Below are 19,637 nucleotides of genomic sequence, written 5' to 3'. Positions count from 1 at the left end.
CCATTCTCTTTCAATCATCTTTAGTCGCTCTTCCTCTTTACCTGCCTCTTGGGATACCGGTTTCTAAGAGCCAAGGAAAACACAAAGCAGTGACTTATTAAGTAAAGGCAAACTGACACCACATTAGGAGGAGCTGTGAGGATGAAAATTAAGCAACAGCTCTAGGATGTTGTCCAAACATTTTGGTTCTTATAGGACAAGAGTAGGGAACCATGATTTGATCTTCTTGATAGGCAAAGACAGATGCTAGTGAAGGCAGAAATGAATATCATTCCTCCCCTTTTAAAATTTCCAAGAGGTTAATTCAATATCAAAATTTAATTCTTCACAACTAACAGCTATTTAAAAAGGATTGATGGACATGGACAACAGTGTGGTGATTGCTGGGGAGGAGGGGGGTGGGTGAAGGTGGAAGAGGGTGTAAGGGGAATAAATGGTAATGGAAGAAATTACAACCCCCCAATAGCTATTTAATAAAGTTAGTAAACACACTTAGCTTCATACTTGAATGATGTTGATATTTATTGACACCAATGCAAAATAAGCTAAGACTGAAAATTGCTATTTAAACAGGAGCAAATATTGGTGCAGTTTCTTTCCTGGACAGGTCATGCACTCAGATCATGAGACCTATAATAAAACAAACACTGGATTGTCAAGAAACAAACAAGAGTTAAATTTTACTTATCAATATAAAAATTGCTAGAGGCAAAAGAGAGACATTTAAAAATATTCTTTATGCTAAGCTCACATAAGCAAACAAAAATCTAAAACTAATCCTAAAATTTTAGGACATAGGCTATAGGTATGACATGACTGTTTAAATTTAGCATAAGCGAACATTTGTTATATCCTTCACTGTACTTATGTGCTTGTTGCTTCTATGCTACACAAAGTCAACAGTTATCACCAACAGTGAACATGACTAGATCCAAACAAGATTTCAAAGTGACTCTGCTCCACTAAAGTAAGAAAATTCAATCCAGGACTAACAAAACCTTTTGATTTTAGAGCTGGCTCTCTTCTTCTTCTCATGTCATATCTAATTAAGTCCTCACTTGACATTTCCCACCTGCAAATTGCAATGCATGTCCCCTCTCTCATCTTTTGCCTACACTTAATTTGTAGGAACTGCAAAAAATAAAAATAAAAAAGAAAGAAATTGTACTTCCAATCTGCACCCTCAATCAGGATCCTGCTTTGACGCAAAACATATTCCTCTGCAGTGTACCCTACCAGCACAGCGACCCCCTTTCTCTCTCTATTCCTTTGCCCTGAGGCACTTCTGGATTAATACATGCTCTTTGGCTGTCTACACAGTCAGGAGGACACCTATGGCCATTTGGACGTATCACTCCTCTCCTCCTTCTTTTCTATGGCTAATACCACTTTCCTGCCTTTTTTCTATTGCTGAATCTCCAGGCTTGGTGCTGTCATCAGTGGGACAGAGTCGATTTCGGCTTCGAGCTCCTGGCTGGTAAAGCTGCATTGCTGGGCGATCCTAAAGTAAAATGAAATGTTAATGTTATAACATTGCTACCAAGTGTTCACAGGGAATTTTCAGGGTCCTGTGTTATGTGTTGATATACACCAAAAACAACTCATATAGGACCAAAAATGTGAGGGTACGGTGCATGACAGTAAGTGTTGATGGTTAATTTGCTTTTAACAACCTGCTTCCTTTCCCCTATCTCCAAAGAAAAGCAATAATTTCTTAAGTATTATTTTATTTGCCTAGGGTAAATTTTCGATAAATCTACTCCCTAATTTTCTTAACCATCTCAAGAGGAACTGAATTAGCTTAATTTATTTTTTACCCAGAAATCATAGCCATTGCCTATCTCTCTTCCCCATCAGTAGATTGACTTTTAAATGCATCACCATATATGAAAATCTTAGAAGTAAAAACGATAACAAAGAATGCAGCCTTAAGTGGAGACCTCCCTGAACTTATGAACTCAGACCCCATGTAACTTGCCACAATGTAATTGTTTCTTAATTCAGGTATAACAATGTAACATCCCAGCTTGAGACTCTATCTAGGTGGCACTTTATTTTTTTAAAGATTTTATTTATTTACTTTTAGAGAGAGGGGGAAAGGGAGAGAGAAAGAGAGGAAGAGAAACATCAATGTGTGGTTGTCTCTCATGTACCCCCAGTTGGGGACCTGGCCTGCATCCCAGGCATGTGCCCTGACTAGGTGGCACTTTAGATCACAGATTCCTAAATAAACCCCAATAAAGTCATCATGTAGCTCTCTCAGTTCAAGTAATCTGTTTGCTTTAATGACAATATGATCCTGGAAAATTTTAATGTATAGGCTTTTTTTAGAATTCACAAAAAATTATATGAGTCTTCCTTACCCTTTCACCCTGATGTATGAAAATTAGCCCTAAAGCATTATTCTCGATTGAATAATTGCAGTAAAATTTCCACAAGATGGAAGGTTACAACAGATGAGATTCCCACATAGTATTTAAAGAATGGATGATGGGGCTCCCATTGTGCAAAGATGGAAAAATTTAATCATCAACAAAGACAATAACTGGTAATAACAAGTTGGAATACACCAAGTATTTCTAAATCCATGAGTTCTTAAAGACTAAACAACTCAATGATAACCCCTAGAAGTTGCTGGGACACCAACTCATAACTCTGAATATTGGTAAATAAAAGGGAAAAATCAAGTGTTTATCTTGCCTTTCCTGTGTAAACTGAATTTCAGGCTAACCAAACAGCTGATGAGGGAAATTCTCTTTGTAGGAGAACATCAGATAATAAATACAATAGGAAAGGCAGAATCCCTGTATCATCATTTTCTACTCTTACCTCCCCCTGACCCCCATGAAATAATTAAGCAAAACCATTAAGATAAAGGCTGATAAAATTTTTTACAACAGATGGGTCAGGCTGATAACACTTTAAACTATCGATCAGTTTTTTTCAACTTTTTACCTTGAAAAGTTTTAAATCTACAGAAATGTTGTAAAAAGTAAACAATGAATACCTAATACCTTTCTTCTAGATTCACAATTTTAACATTTTGTTATGTGTGCTTTTTCAATCTCTAGTATGTGAACACACACACATATATACACACATTATTATTTTTGTAGAACTCGAGAGTAAGTTACAGATATCATAACCCCTCAAGTCCTAAATATTTAAGCTTCTATATCCTAAGAACAAGGACATCCTATTACATAACCATGCTACAACTGCTATTGAGCAATCACGGCATCACACTAAAAGGACACTCAAGATAGTATATGCTTCCTGATATAATGCACAGGAAGTATAGAACACTAGATAGTGTTTTTGCCAACAATTGAACCTGAATATATTCAGGCCTATAAGTGAGGGGCTGCCTGTTTTTGTGAATAAAATCTGACTGGCACACAGCCACACTCATTCTTTTACATGTTTATGCATACAGAGCTTAGTGGTTGTGACAGAGACCATATGGCCAACAAAGCCTAAAATATTTCCTTACCATCTGGCCTTTCATAGAAAAAATGTGCTGGCCCCTGCCCTAGATAGAACCATCAGTTTTCAAGGAAACAAAGATAAAGGAATATGTTCAATGATACCACAGGAATGTAATTAGCCAATCTGGACTGTTAGAAGCTCTACAGAACAAATTGGTTTCTGCAACAAATAAATGTAGGAAAACAAAAGGGGGGATGTTTAGATTAGAAAAGATTTAAAGAGAGATATCAAGCAAATATAAATTTGTGGACCTTGCTTGGAGCCTATGAAAAAGATATAAATGAGACTGTTGGGAAAATCTGAACAATGAGTAGGGAGGATGTTAAGGAATTATTGTTAGCTTTTTTATGTGAAAGTGCTATTTGGGTTGTATTAGAGATCAAAATCTTGATCTCTAATACTGATATATTTAAAGAAGAAATTATATGTCTAGGATTTGCTTGAAAATAATCCACTAGGGGGTAAGGATGGGGTAGAGTAGAAAGAAGAGTGGCCACCAATTGATTAGTGAAGCTGAGTGATGGGTACATTGTTTTGTTCTGTTCTACTTTTGTTTATATTTGAAATTTCTACAATAAGTTAATAAAAGGACCCAACCAATACAGAAAAAGTTGCAGAGAGTTAAAGTTCCTGTAATAAAATTCTCTATAATAGAATTTCCTTTAAAGATGCCATAATAAACAATAACCTAGCCCTTTCCTTTACACTTGCAGGAAAACAAAAAAAAATCCTCACAGAAGGACTTCCGGCCAAGATGGAGGCTTAGACGGACACGCTCGGTCTCCCTCTACAACTAGAGAGGAATATAACTACTTCAAAACAAAAGATAACTAGAAATTCCAGAAAATAAAACTACACGGAAGCCCAACGTATGAAGTTATAAACCAGCGGCGCCCTTTGGGCAGGTAGGAAGAGCGAAAGTGGGTGGTGCTGTTTGCGGTCGCACCAGGACAGCGGCAGGGAGAACAATCCCAGCGGCAGGGAGAACAATCCCGGCTGCAGTCGAACCCCGGCAGCTTGCAACCCCAACGCTGGGGAAAGCAGCCACCACATTGCCTTGAACAGTGAGGCCCAGAGAGCGGGAGGAAGGATCCCGGTCTCCTAGCGGAATAACTGTGTGAATCCATCTTGGACCCCTGCCCCCACACAAAGCGCCACAGCTCTGCGAAAAAGGTTGTGGATCGGTGCCGGTTGCTGGGTCGTAATGAGTACACAGGCACCGCCCCCTATAGCCGGCCCAAGAAAACAAAATGCATCTGTCAAAATGAGGCAGACAACTATAGAAATCCCAGTGGCGCAGCTCACCAGGCAACAGATGAAGAATCTGACAGATGAACAAATAAGAAACCTGTCAGAGGCTCAGTTCAGGGCCATTGTTATCAGGTGGCTTACAGAATTAACAAAAGATCTGGAAAAAGATGAGAAAGAATCGAAAAACACTCATACTGAAAGGAACAAAACCACATACGAGACAGATGGTGAGGAAATAAAATCCAGAGTTCAAATCAACAAACCAGAACACAGAGAAGGAACAAACAGTCAACCAGTGCAGAGAGAGGAAACGGGAAGCAAGGAAAATGATGAGAGGATCAGAAACCTCTGGGACAGCTATAAAAGGCCCAACATAAGAATCATTGGTTTGCCAGAGGGTGAAGAAGATGAACTAGAAATTGAAAAATTAAGTGAAAATATAATAAAGCAGAACTTCCCAAACTTGGGGAAGGAAATAGAGTTACAGGTCCAGGAAGCACGGAGAGTTCCAAAAAAACTGGACCCAGGGAGAACCACTCCAAGACACATTATAATCAAAATGTCAAAAGTTAAAGATAAAGAGAGAATCTTAAAAGCAGCAAGAGAGAAGAAAAGAATCATGTACAAAGGGGTCCCAATTAGACTATCAGCTGACTTCTCAAGGGAGACCCTGCAGGCAAGAAGGGACTGGCAAGAAATATTCAAAGTAATGAAAAGCAAAAACCTACAACCACGAATACTCTATCCAGCGAAATTGTCATTCAGAATAGAAGGGCAGAGAAAGTGTTTCCAGGACAAAACAAAACTGAAAGAGTTCATTAGATCCAAACCACTGTTATATGAGATGTTAAAGGAACTGGTTTAGAAAAAAGAGGATGAAAACTATGAACACTAAAATGAAAACTGCATCATAAGAACCAACAACAGAAGCTAGAGAATTGAAACAAAGGCAAACTAAACAGGCAATGAGAGTGGAAAAAGAACTATAGGTATGGGGAACATACTGGGGGGAGGTCAGCAGGGAAGGGGAAGGGGGAGAGGGAGGGAGATGATATAGGAATTAAGGATCATGGTAGGAGGAAATGGAATAGACAGAGAGAGGTGGAGAAGAACTATATGCACAACTAATGGACATGGTCTAAAAGGGGGGGACAACTGGAGGGAGGGGGGCCATCGGATGGAGGGGAGAAGAGGGAAGGGAAATTGGGACAAATGTAACATTAAAGTCAATAAAACACATTAAAAAAAAATCCTCCGGTGAGGATTAAAAAAAAGAAAAAAGAAAATCCTCACAGAAAATGAACAGCTTTAAGAAAAAGCAGCACCTTGTTTCTAATGCGATCTCTCTTAACCACTTCCTCTTTCTTTTCATTTTTTTCTGAACTGCCTACTGATTCTGTACTTTCAATCTTCTTCCCTTTATCCCGAAGGGCTTCTTTCTCTTTTTTCATCTCTTCTTCCTTCCTTTTAAATGCCTTCTCTTTCTCATAGCGCTCCCTCTGCCTCCGGCGCTCGTCTTCTTGCCGCTTCAGTCTCTCTCTTTCCCGAAGCATGCGCTCCTGATCTCGTTCATAATCCCGTTCCCTCTCCCGGTAGTCTCTGCCACTTTCGTCTTCAGGTCTGCATGAAAAACAAATCTGAGAATATATCCCTAGAAAATCTTCTAATCATAAATGCAGAAACACTCTGATTCTGACTGACCACTGCAATGAGGCTCCACTTTTGGAGCAGAGTTAAAGAATTTTGAAAAACAGTAACAAAAACCAAAAGTCATCCACCCAGATTAAGATATTAGAATATCTTACCTCCTCATGTCCCTGCGCCTGGTAAAACAGCTTATCTTAATTCTGGTATGAGTCCAGGACCTAGCAGTAAAACTAGCATCTAGAAATGCATTGAAAACCAATGTACCAAAGAGCCCTTTGCCTACTGACCTCTTAGGCTTTTCATCTTTAAATTCGCCATCAGAACGTTTGGGCAATGTACAACTTTGCCCACTGGCTCTTTCATCATTCAGATTCTCTTTTTCCAATTTCTTGGCTTTTTCTCTTTTGTCCAAATCTTTTTCATCTTTTTCTGGCTTCTTGAGCAACTTTAAAGAGAACATATTTATCTTTATTTTGAAGGGTGGGGCACTGTCTTCTGAGTCTATCAAAGGAAATAAATACACTAGATATTTAAAATTTTGACTATAGAAGGCTCCATTTCCTGCAGGTACTCAAACTCTCAGGTGAACAATTAGTGCACAAGAGTAGTAATTTACTAAAAGATTGTTATTAATGTGAAAGTGTTATCCACTCAAATGAAGTGGTTTAATCACTCTGTGGCAATAGAATCAAGACTCCTTTGGCTTTACATGGGTCAACTTTTAAGTGAGCCAATCAATGCACATTCCCAAGTATGTCTTTTGTAGCAAACCAGCATGTCAATACAACTTGATGGGAAAATACGCCGCAAATTTAAAATGCTAGGTATATCATTACCATTGGAGTGTTCTTATGAGGTACTTATAAAGACAAATACCTTGGTCACCAAAGGAGCGATCTATTGTGAGAATAATTTTGCCTTGAGCCTGAGAGTAACATACTTATATGATGGTACAATCATATTATCATTAAAGATGAATAGTAAGAATTATTTGGCATTGGATTTAAAAATCCACATACCTCATACAGTAAAGTTCCATCTCTGCTGAGTAGGAATTCTGCAGTTATATACATGGCAGAAAGCAATTCTAAAATAAAAGTGGTTTATGAAGTCCAAATTTCTAACAAAAGTTTCTTTTTCATGTCACTACTACAAATCTCTCTAGAATACCCCCCAAGTGTTGGATATTCAGAGAGATTCTTAGGCAAAATAGAAGAATTCCAAGTCTCAGAGTAAAGGCATCATACAAAGGTTCATCTCAGGATGAAGGCATCATACAGGTCATCAAGCAAAAGGCAAAACACCAAAAGATTTAAGCATAAAGTATTTTAGCACATAGACATCTACTGCAAATGATGAGTTCAAACTGAACTCTAAGGCACCAGTGTAAAGTGAGGATACCATATACAGGGTACATTGGAAGTGTTCTTATTTTTCTAATGAACATCTTTGTCAGAAGCCAAGATGTTCATTACTCTAATAAGAACATTAATGGATGTCTCTAGCATGGATGGCTCTACCTTCTGCCTTGCTGATAGTTAGGAATAGCAAGTCAAGTCATGTGTGGCATGACAGACAGACAGATTGCTAGAAAGAAGTAAGATGGAAATTTCCCCACACTGTGGCCGAGCCCCTTATCAACAATAATGAACCCTGGAGAGTCTCAGGCAACAACATAAACTGCTGAATTTTTGAGGAAGTAAAGGAGACCCTGCCATTATCTCTGTGAGATTTACTCTTTCTTTGAAGTACTAGTACTTCCCCAAAAAGTTTGTTGGAGCATGGCCCAAGCCAAGCCCTCAGATGAGAAGTAGCAAGGCTGGGATCTTCCTACAGGTTTTCCTCTTCCTATATTCAATGTGTTAATCAGAATCTGCTGCTCACAGATTCCCAGGTAGATGTAAGAAGGTAGCATGGGAATCATGTGAGAGGGGAAAGCACATAATGTAGGATATTATCTCTAGTACTTGCACAAGGCATTTATGAGAGGCAGTGAAAAAAGAGAGCTATTTAGGCATGGTTGTCCTGTGGCTGTATATTGTTGAAGCTTCTGAGTCCACAGCACACAATCAGGAAGTCATCTGGGCTTCCTTTTAAAGAAGGAATTTAAAATAGCTTGCTTTTAAGACTCAGGTCAGTCTGAAGGAGTTTTCTACAGGCAACAGTACCACCACCACCACCAAAAAGACTTATTAACTAAGACCTGTGTGTGACATGATACTAGGTGTTCTGTATCATGTACTTGGTCCTTACATTTTTCTGATTCACAGCTTGTAACAGAAACCTGTGTACCTGAAGACAGTGGAAAACAAACAGATGAGGCAACTTCATGTATCAGATATGAAGGAAAAGCTGAATAAAAACCGTAATTCATGCCAGCCAGCTCTAAGCCCTTATTTACAAAGAACTGAGAGAATAATCATCCAAAACTTGAACATTTTCAATGCTAAAAACAACACAGATCTGCACTGAAGAAATATCATGTAAACTACTTAGGCCTTTTAAACTATCTTAAAATTTAAAAATCATACTATTATTATTATAAAAAGATTTCTATTGGTTCACCCCCCCCAACCAAAAAGGAGAAAAACAAAACTGAAAAAACTATATTTATACCACGCAAGATGCATGCATATTTATAAATAAGTAGATACATGCAATTTTCAGCAACATGGAGTCAGTTTAAGTTATTTTCATACCTTAATCTTTGGTTCTTCTTTTAATTTGTCCCTCTCTGGAACTCTTTCTATCTTCTTTAGCTTTTCTATATCTTTCCTTTTTCGTTTCTCTTCTTCCTTCCATTTCCTCCTCTCTTCTTCTCTTTGTCTTTTTCTTTCTATTTCTCGCCTTCTTCTTTCTTCTCTTTTTTCTTCTCTCATTCTCTAGAAAGAAACATCAACATACACCTTCAAACAAGATAATCATCACCAAAAACTTAAATTAATCCCAAAGGCATGGTGGGTACCCACTAACCTGGGTCATCTTTCCTTCCTACTTTCTACCTCCTTAACCCCCTCTCCACCCCATTCAGAATATGAGAGAGAATAAAGACCAGGACCTGCTAGTCACTGGTGCCTTGCTATATTTCCAGAGGCTTTCAGAAAATCAAGAGAATGGCCCTGGAACAAGCTAAGGACTCTCTGGTTTGCAGAGTGTTTCCTTAGTCCAACAACCAAAGAGAAGGAGAGAGCCAATGAGCCAAATCTTTAAAGAATAATGGTAAGAAAAAGCAGCCATTTTTCCTACAGGATCCCAATGCTCTTAAAATGTTTAACAGAATGTGAACCAATGAAATAAAGTATTGAGAGAACTATAAAAACAAAGGTTTACCTGCTTGTTTTTCAGGAAGCTCAATAGTGGGGTTGTCTTTTTTGCTACATAAATGTAAACAGATTATTAATAATATTTATCAACCCCTAGAAAGGATTCCATTTTCTGACATTCCCTGCCAACCACCCAAGGTGGGAAAAACTATACCCCTTAAATGAGTTAACAACTATGTTATTGGAAGGAAGTTTTTATAGCATTCCAAGTCTACAAATTTAAACACCTTTTAAAAAATGAAGAATACAAAATAAAACAATAAAAAAAATTTTTTAAGTGTAATTCCTAGTGTCGGTGAGAATTAAGTGCAAAGGACATTCTCTTGTTTTATAGATGCGAGCACAACTTTGTCCAACTGGGAAGAAATTGGGGGAAGGGGCTAAAATATCCTTTTGACTCCATAATTTCACTTCTGGGAGTTTATTTTAAGGAAATTGTCAGAGACAGGCTTATACTATGTGTCCATAAATAAAAACCAACTTTTAGGAGAATATTGATTTCATTTTTCAGTATTCCAAACAATGCTATCTAGCCTTGTAGCTAGCTTTGGAAGACATAGTTCCTTTGGATAAATTCCTAGGAGTGGACATCATGCATCAGAGGCTATGCTTTTGTCTAGAGCTGATACAGTAGTGACAACTTACTACTAGAACCAACATCCATGCTAGAATTCTTCAAGTCTTCAGTTTTGCAGTAACTATATATATGTTTTGATATTTCAGGTCAAATTTCTTTTTAGGAATATTAGCTTATTACTAGAAAACACCAATTGATCTTCAAATGCTTACCAATATCTAAAGATGCCATGAGTCTTAAATGTTTTATATGTATGTTACATTTGTGTGGCACTAAATAGGTCACAGAGAATTTTCCCCATCTAAACAATGCATTCTCATAATCCTGTGACACAGGTTATTATCACCTGCATATTACAGAAGAAGAAACAGAGTCTCAGCGAAGTTAGTGCTTTCCCCATGATTACACAGCTATCAAATGACAGGAGTGGGAGTCACACAGGTCATCTGATGAAAAAGCTGTTGCCCTTCATTCCTTTTGTCCACTTACCTATTAGTTCTCTATTTTTAGCTTCTATTTCCTCTAGCAGTGTCTCTGGAGTAGATGTCATTTTCTCATTATCTGCAGCATAACTTTCCAAAAATTTTCTATATTCTGGATCTAAATAATTGTTTAAGTAAACAGAAAATATAGCAGACTTTAAACAAATAGGAAGGTATTATCTAGGATATTTATCAAAGAAGATAATTTCCTACTTCATGGAAGAATGAAAATAAACCTATACCAAGCCCAAGCTGTGTAGCTCAGGTGGTTAGAATGTCATCCTGATATGCCAGGGTTGTGGGTTCAACCCCCAGTCAGGGCACATACAAGAATCAACCAATGGATGCATAAATAAGTGGAACAACAAATTGATGTCTCTCTCCCTCCAATTCCTCTCTCTCTCTCTCTATCTCATATCAATAAATGAGAAAACTTAGAAAATAAACCTGTATCCTCAAGATAGACTATTTAGGGCTTTCTTTATTGGTTACTCTCAGAACAGGGCCCTGGCTGGTTTAGCTCAGTGGATTGAGCGTCGGCCTGCGAGCTAAGTGTCGCTGGTTCGATCTTCCAGTCAGGGCACATCAGAGAAGGAAAACTCTGACTCCAAAAAACCTCCGCTGCCTTGCGGCATACCTCTTCAGGGGAAAGGCTAAGGGAGTAAACCCCGACAGAAAATCCGGAGCCGGAGTCCCTAAGGCGGTTTGACGTTGTAGTCAACACCGGCAACTCCTGCGGCGCACCTGAAGCCAAGCTGTATTGACTCCGTCTTTCCCTTGGACCCTTCAGCTGCGAAGAGAGGGGGGGTCTGCTGCATGGGCAACAGCAGACCCTCCATATTACCCTGCCCAGGCTCTGTAGCTTCAGCGTCATCGCACTTGATTCAACACGGGAGGAGACAGATACCATGTCACTCCCGAGTCGGACTGCACAACCATTTTCGGCGGTGCAGATAGACTCTTAAGAAGCTACACCATCGTCTCTCGAGACGGACGGCTGCCGACGACTCTCAGAACTCCTATTAGAGGTATCCACAAAGGGAGTCTGGTGTAAGATGGGGTCACGGAAAATGAGATACCACACATTATAACAGAACCTCTAGGGGTGACACATAGTTTGCTTTTATTATTTTATTATTTTTTAAAAGATTTTATTTCTTTAGTTTTAGAGGGGAAGGGAGGGAAGAAGTGGCGGAAAGAAGAAAGACATCGATTGGTTACATCAAAGTGAGGTTGCTTCTCATGCACCCCCAACTGGGGACCTGGCTTGCAAACCAGGCATGTGCCCTGACTGGGGATCGGACCAGTGACCTTTCGGTTCATAGGCTAGCACTCAATCCACTGAGCCACACCAGCCAGGGCCATAGTTGGCTTTTAAAAGTCATTGCTCCAACTAATCTAAAGTCACACTGTGGGAGAACTATAATGTGTATATAGTCACAATATATATTTATTATGTATATAGAATGCAAGAATTCCTGTATGGGTATACCTCACTTTAAGTAAATTCAACATATGAAAATCAGATGTTCCAAAAAGGTAAATTAGGGGAATGTCCTAGATGCGGCACTGGAGGCAACTGTAGTTCCTGGATTCTTTCCTAGATGCCTCTGACATCAGACAGGGTAACACATCTGAGTCATTATACTTCTTGTATTTGGAGTTTCTATGCAGTGTGGAACATGTCACTTGATCTAGTCTTCCAGGAGTGAATCTATGATATAATCAATAAGCAGCTGTATGTTGAGTCTTCTCTGTGTTCTTTATAAAATAATGGAAATCAAACTAGATGATTCTAAAATACCAATCTCATAAAAAATATTATAGGTAAGCCCTTATCCTACAAATGTTACAGAGATCTCAAAATATGGATCTAGTTTTCCTTAAGGGACAACTATTCCAGTTTTTTGGTTCCTGCCTTTTGGTTTAATGTAATTAGGTGTTTAGTTAACTGCATATCCAAATCTAGAAAATAGAACTGGCTACTTGAGGTACTTTATATTAAGTTACTTGAGTATATAAAATTTCCCAGTACAGCTCTCAATGATAAATCTTCCCCTTTATAAAATGGAAACCAAAAGTCAAATAAGTAATCATAACAATGGTAAGAAGCCTCAAGTAGCTGTTGTGCTTTGAAACATCTGATTTTTCCATGGTCTTCTAATCAACAAACTTAAAGTAATTTACTACTCAATACTTAACAATGTATTGCTTAATGGTGGAGGAATGAAATGTAACTAGTCATATAGAGTGAAAACTCTGTAGGAAGCCCACCTCCACTCTAACAGTTATGCAAAGCTTTCATCAATGAATTATATTTCGTATTAACTTTATCCCATATGTTCTCTTATTTAAAGATTGGAGTCCAATTAATTCCCACAAAGGATGTTTTTTAAAAACCCATGGCAGCTCTGACTGGTGTGAGTCAGTGGGTTGGGCATCTCCCCTTGGACTGAAAGGTCGAGGGTCCGAATTCTGGTCAGGGCATATGCCTGGGCTGTGGGGCCAGGTCCCCGGTTGGGGACGTACAGGAGGCAGCCAATTGATGTTTCTCTCGCACATCAATGTTTCTCTTCTTCTTTTTCTCCCTCCCTTCCCCTCTCTCTAAAAATAAATAAATACAATCTTAAAAAAAAAAAAAAAAAACCATGGCAATAGCATTACATAACTAGAGCTATACTATACCATCATCGATAGTCCCAACTTTGGTATCTCTTTTCTTAGTCTTCTTTTTCGCAGCTTTTTGAAAAGGTGCAAATTCTACTATTGCAGGATATTCTTGACCTGTTTAGAAAAAAATATCACACTTGTTATAACAAAGAAAATGTCAAGTGGATACAAGAAAGTTAACCCACTGCGCTCTAGGCTTCCGCCAATGGCAGTCACTTGCGAAGTGTCTCCAAACAGGTGTCAATCACACTGGCACAACTAAAATCAACATGCTATCAAAGGAGTCCCTAACGAAAAGACATGACAGGGAAGTAAAACATTCATTTAAATTCCACTTCTAGAGTGTGATATTTTTATGTGGGAGGTGGAAAATCTATAAGCTAATTTTCATTTCTAAAATACATCGGAAACCTCTAGAATAAGCAAAGCTATAGAGGAAAAATAAAATTAGTGGTTCTCTAGAGCTGGGGTGTATGTAGTGATGGAGAGAATAGGGAGTGACAGCTGATGGGTGTGGGTTTCTCTTTAGAGTGATGAATGTGCTCCAAAATTAGACTGTGGTGATAGCAGCATAACTCTTTGAATGCACTATAAAATTTTAAGGGTGAATTTTGTGGTATGTGAATTACATATAAAGACCATTGACATGTCAACATAAGCCAGAATAAAATAGCTAGAAGTAACAAGAAAGTATCACATAGCAGTCATGGAGGAAACATGATTTTGGAAATTTTGGTGAATGCAGAATCAGATTAGCTTCATAAATGATATATTTGAAAAGGAAATAAACCAGACTGAAACAGAAGGAAACTGAAAGATAGTCTGAAAAAATAGAAGTGAGGCGAGTCTATAGAGGACCTTAACTACAAGGCTAAGGCTCCTGCAAAGCAAAAGGTTGCTGGTTTGATTCCTGCTCAGGGTACATGCCTAAGTTGCAGGTTTGGACCCTGGTTGGGGTGCATATGAGAGATTGATGTTTCTCTTCCTCTCTTTCTTCCTCTCTTTTCCTCTCTCTAAAAATTAATTAATTAATTAATTAAAAAAGTTTTTTTTTCCCCTATAGACTCCTGGATACAAAGTGGGAGATCATCAAGTTCAATGTTTTAGTTACATACAACTTAGAATATTAAACAGTATTCCAACAGAGTAACTATTGGCTTAAAGGATTTGAATTAAATAAATAAATGTTGGTCCCTGAAGCAAGATGGGAAGTAAATGTTTAAAACTTGTCATACAAGTTTAAAGAGTCACTTCTCCATATTACTGCTGAAACTAGTAAAAAGTCAAAGCAACAGAATTTGTAATCCAGGGCAAAAAATTTGTCACAGGAGGAGAAAACAGGAAGTTTCATTCAGTTGATCAATCTACAGAAATAACAGGTTAATAAAAATACCAAAGGGCCAAGAAAAGTCACATATTTGTGTATAAGATTGTAATAGGTTGCCTGGCTGGGTAGCTCAGTTGGTTAGAGCATTGTCCCAATAAGCCAAGGCTGTGTGTTCCATCCCCAGTCAGGGCACATATAAGAAGCAACCAATAAATGCATATATATAAGTGGAACAACAAATTGATGTTCCTCTTTCTCTTTCTCAAATCAATAAACAAAAATACTAAAACAAAGATTGTAATAGGCTTATCAAATGTGTAAAACTCATTAAATGTTGAACATTTTATCACCCAGGATTTTAGAAAAGCTATCAAGGCACTGAGAACACTGCTACACACATTGTCTTAGACAAATGACAAAGAAACCTTGTTACTAAGACTCACCTTTATTATCAAGGAATACATAACCATCAAAGCGATCCCTGAACAAAATAATGTCCTCTTGGTTTTTAAAGTTGATATATGCTCTGGCATACATATGAGGATACAGACTGCATAGAGGAAAGCAATTATGTAAATGTCCTTGCAGGTGTCTGGCTGAATTATAAGAATGAATATATTAAAGAGACAGGCTCAAAAGTCAAATAGAAAACATCGATAGGATGGAATGGAAGAAACATTTTTATTTACCCCCCTCCCTCTTTTATTCATTTTACCTAGTATCATTAGAAAAAAACTCAAAATAATCATGCTCGGGCATAGGCTGAAGATGTTCCTGAAGCTGCTCCTTGGTCAAAGTGGGAGGTAATCTCCGAATTACCACCTTCGGAAATGAATAAAATAAAATTAGTACAAATCAATTTTCTGTCATACCTGAAAGAATCAACATTCCTGAAGAAAGCTGGTTTTTACAAGAGATTACTTATAAAATCCCAGGAGAAAATAATCCTGTAATGCTTAAAATTAATATAACATAATAGTAATGTGGTTTTCAAAAAAAAAAAAAAAAACTCTTAGAAATGAGAACTGTCTAGAGTAAGGAAAATGTCAGGTTCTGTTAACCCAAAGCCCTGCAGTTTACTAGGTCTTTGTATCATTTTCTATCACCCATTTTTCAATAGCTGTAGTGTTAAGAAACTAGTAGGCCAACACTGGTGTTTTGTGGGTGCCACAAACTCTTATTAACATTTCCCTACAATATCAAACACATCCTAAAACAAAACATTTTCTCATTCAGCATAAAAAATTCAAAACTAAGGAATACCGAAAATTCCCTAATTTTCCCCCAAATAGGATGAAACCGACGTGGTCCATAGACCATTAATTCCCCCAACACTCCTTCAACTCTCCATTAGTACTTCGATCACAAACTACTCCCACCCTTGATTGCTCTTTCACAATTTAATAATCCTTCCCAATTAACGCTTTCATTCCTCTTTCCCTTTATTACCACTCTCCCCCCCTCCCATTATCACCTCACAGCTCTGATCTAAACCCTTTTCGTCTAGGAATGCCCCCCCTTTCCCTCACTCCCACGCCGGGGTTTGGCTTGGGAGGGGCTCCCCCCATTTCGGTGGAGTAGGTGAGGCGGGGTGATGCGATTTTCACTCAGGTGAAGAAACGGAAGGGGTGACTGGGAAAGGAAGAGGGCAGCCCGCTTCCCAACCATCCTCCATAGGTGGCGGACGCGTCCCGCCCTCTCACGCGCCAACGGGTGGCCAGGCACCTTGCTCAGCGCCTCTTTCTTCTCCTTGTTCCGATCCTGTTTATCTTCTCCTTTGGTGCTGTCTCCTGAAGCCCCATCGCCGCTGCCTGTGGCCCCCGGGGGAGTCAAGAGGGTCACTCGCTTCTCCTTAGGCCTATGGTCCTTCTCTTCCTTCATGGCTACGGCTTTGCTCCTCACAGTCGAAGCTCAGCCCAAATGCCCCTACCGGGCACCTATGATTCCCTACCCACTACCGTCTCAGCTCCGCCCACCAACATACTCCTCTAGTGATAATGACAGCTTCGCGTTCCGTTGGGCCCCGTCAGGCTCTCGCGAGACTTAACGGAGCCTGATTTCCTTTTGTGAAGAGGTTTTAACACCTGGTCTTATGTTCCCGCCTGCCGAACCTCCGCACCACCCAATCCTCTCTCATTCAGACTCACCCTTGGGGCCGCGCTCTATACAGTACTAGCAAATCTGCCATCGTGACTACAACGACTCTTTGGCTGACTACAAATCCCGGCACGCAATGCATTTACCCGCTTCTGGCCGGGAGTTCTAGAACGAATATCTCAGGGTCCCTTTTTGTAAGTAAAACTAACCCTCTAATTTTGGAAGTTTAGTGTTTTTCACATCAAAACAGGTTCTTCCAGCTGTACTTGACTACGTGTTCTTCAGATAAACCTGATGTTATCTGAAGTTTTTACCTCACTAGGGAACTTGTATTTTCTATCTTTGATTCTGAGGGGAAACAGGTTGCCACCGTGAAATATTTCTTTTGTGATATTGATTATTTTAAGCTGGTTATTACTAAGAAAAGATTCAGGAATAAGCTTTCACCATACCCCTAACTGCTTAAAAGGATTTAGAGAGGGGACCTATTCCAACAAGATAGCTAATTACTATCATCATACTTACTGTGAACTAGTGTGAGACAGGGAGGGACCTAGCAAAGCCCACTCTGTGTCCCATTGTTAAAGATGGCCCAGCAAAAGAGTTATCTAACAATTTCATCTTCATGTAAATTGCCTTCCTGACCTTTGAAATGTTGTTTATGTTATATATGTATATTTTAAATTTTTATTTATTGATTTTAGGGAGGAAGGGGGAGAGAGAGGGGGAAAAAAACACATCAGTCTGGTGTTCCACTTATTGATGTATTCATTGGCTGATTCTTGTATGTGCCCTGATGGGAGATCAACAGCAACCTGGATTGCTGTTGCAATCCAGGGGTGGTGGATTGTTTGAGGGAAGTGGGGTATCAGGAGGAGGGCAACAAAGGGAAATAAATTGGGACAACTGTAACAGCACAATCAATAAATATACAAAAAAAGGAAGGAAATTATGCCATATGTGACAACATGGGTGAACCTTTAGGACATCATGCTAAGTGAAACAGGCCAGCCACAGAAGGACAAATACTGTGTGATCCCACTTAGATGAGGTAAGTAAAATGGTCAGTCATAGAAGCACAGAATAGAATGGTGGTTGAAAGGGGTTGAGGGTAGGGGAAAATGAGGACTTTGTAATCAAGGAGCGTAATGTTTCTATAATGCAGGATGAATAGATATCTGCTTTACAATATTGTGCCTACAATAAAAATACTGTATTGTACACTTAAATATCTGTTAAGAAGATAGATCTCATGTTAAGTGTTCTTTTTTTTTAAAGAGCTTATTTGAGCCAAACTGACAACATATGCCAGGGAGCAAGAACTCAAATGCTCCTCATGTTAAGTGTCCTTACCAGAATAAAATAAAATTTTTAATTAAAACAATTTCAAGGATATGAATGCCAACAAGAAAATGAGGCTTCAAGATAACATATTTCCTCTGCTGGGGAATAAAGTACATTTTCCTTGAATGCCAACAATCATTCAAGGTCACTAGTTTCCTAAAATGAAATACTTAGATCCAATAAACTAACCTCATTGATAAACTCCAATCCGAAGCCCCGCCCAAGCAGCTCACAGTTGTTTAGAAATAAAACAAGTCTTCAAGCTAAAGGAGCAACCCCATGTATTTAGCAAGACAAATGAAAATAATTTCACATCCAGACACATCGTAATGAAACTATAGGGAATCAGAAACAAAGAAAAGAATATTAAAAGACAGTGAAACTATGTACAAAATAACAATAAAGAATAACTACAGACCTAAAAAAAAAAAAAAAAAGGTACCTGAGCCCTGGCTGGTGTGGCTCAGTGGATTGAGCACTGGCCTGTGAACCAAAAGGGTTGCTGGTTCAATTCCCTGTTAGGGCACATGACTGGGTTTCAGGCCAGGTCCTCAGCTGGGGGCATGCAAGAGGTAATCCACCGATCGGTGTTCTCTCTCTCTCTCTTTCACTCTCCCTTCCCCTCTCTCTGAAAATAAATAAATAAAATATTTTAAAAAATAATTTTAAGATAGTCGCAGAAGAGCATTAAATAAGTGCAAGGCCCTGTTTGCATGCACATGTCTAATGCCCATAAACTGGGAGTATGCCGGGTCATCCATCCCCTCCCTTCCTGTTGTCAAATTCAGGGGAGAGTCCTTACCTTACTGGGCCTCAAGGCAACATTTCACATAGTGGATCAGCTTGTTCTCCTTGTTCTTCCCTTGGTTTCTGGGACACCAGGCTCCATTGGTTTTCATTTAATCTCACTAACCAGTCAGTCAGTGCCTTCTGCTGTCCCCTACTCTGTTTTTCCTCTAGAGTCTGGAGGCTGGAGAGCCACAGGGTGTGGGCTTTGGACCACTTCTGTCTGTGTACTCCCTCCCTCCAGGATTGCATCCCATCTCAGATATTTAAATGCCCCCTATGCACCAACACTGCTACCCTGACCCCTGCTCAGGTTCCATGCAGACAGATCCAGCTGCCTTCTCAGTAGCTCCAGTCTGAGAGATCTAATGGGTCTCTCAAACATAGCACGTGCAACTGAAGTCCTCCTCAGCTTCCCCCCAGTCTCTTCCACCTCACTTAAGAGCATGTCCATCCTTCCAGTTGCTTGGGTGAAAACCCTGGCATCATCCTAACACCTCACTTTCCTCTCAGAGCACAACACGCAGTCTCAGCAATCACTTTCCATCCCACTGAGAATGAGAGCCCCACCTCTTGCTGTGGTCCACATGGCCCGACACGGTTGGGTCCCTCTGTACCTCACCCACCCCATCTCCTACCAACAT

General features: G+C 39.3%; 1 protein-coding gene across 3 annotated transcripts; it reads right to left on the bottom strand.

Moving 5' to 3' along the window:
- Positions 1-497: 497 nt before the first annotated feature.
- Positions 498-16,783, bottom strand: UPF3B (UPF3B regulator of nonsense mediated mRNA decay). 3 transcript variants are annotated; one of them, XM_090264893.1, is made up of 12 exons: positions 16,492-16,783; positions 15,482-15,588; positions 15,210-15,316; positions 13,455-13,553; positions 10,777-10,887; positions 9,718-9,761; positions 9,087-9,269; positions 8,641-8,679; positions 6,675-6,832; positions 6,066-6,360; positions 1,398-1,501; positions 498-630 (listed from the first exon to the last, which is right to left on the bottom strand). In XM_090264893.1, the coding sequence occupies exons 1-12, from the start codon at positions 16,645-16,647 to the stop codon at positions 609-611; spliced, it is 1,425 nt and encodes a 474-aa protein (XP_090121019.1). In that variant the 5' UTR covers positions 16,648-16,783; the 3' UTR covers positions 498-608. The 3 variants fall into 3 exon arrangements, with proteins under 3 accessions (XP_090121019.1, XP_090121018.1, XP_090121020.1); XM_090264892.1 differs by having other exon boundaries at positions 498-1,501; positions 16,492-16,782; XM_090264894.1 differs by lacking the exon at positions 8,641-8,679 and having other exon boundaries at positions 498-1,501; positions 16,492-16,781.
- Between the last annotated feature and the right edge of the window lie 2,854 nt (positions 16,784-19,637).

This window comes from Furipterus horrens, unplaced genomic scaffold, assembly GCF_987537825.1.
Source record: "Furipterus horrens unplaced genomic scaffold, mFurHor1.1.pri manual_scaffold_17, whole genome shotgun sequence".
NCBI classification, from domain to species: domain Eukaryota; kingdom Metazoa; phylum Chordata; class Mammalia; order Chiroptera; family Furipteridae; genus Furipterus; species Furipterus horrens.
Note: the sequence above shows the minus strand (reverse complement) of the source record. Positions and strands in the feature narration are given on the sequence as shown.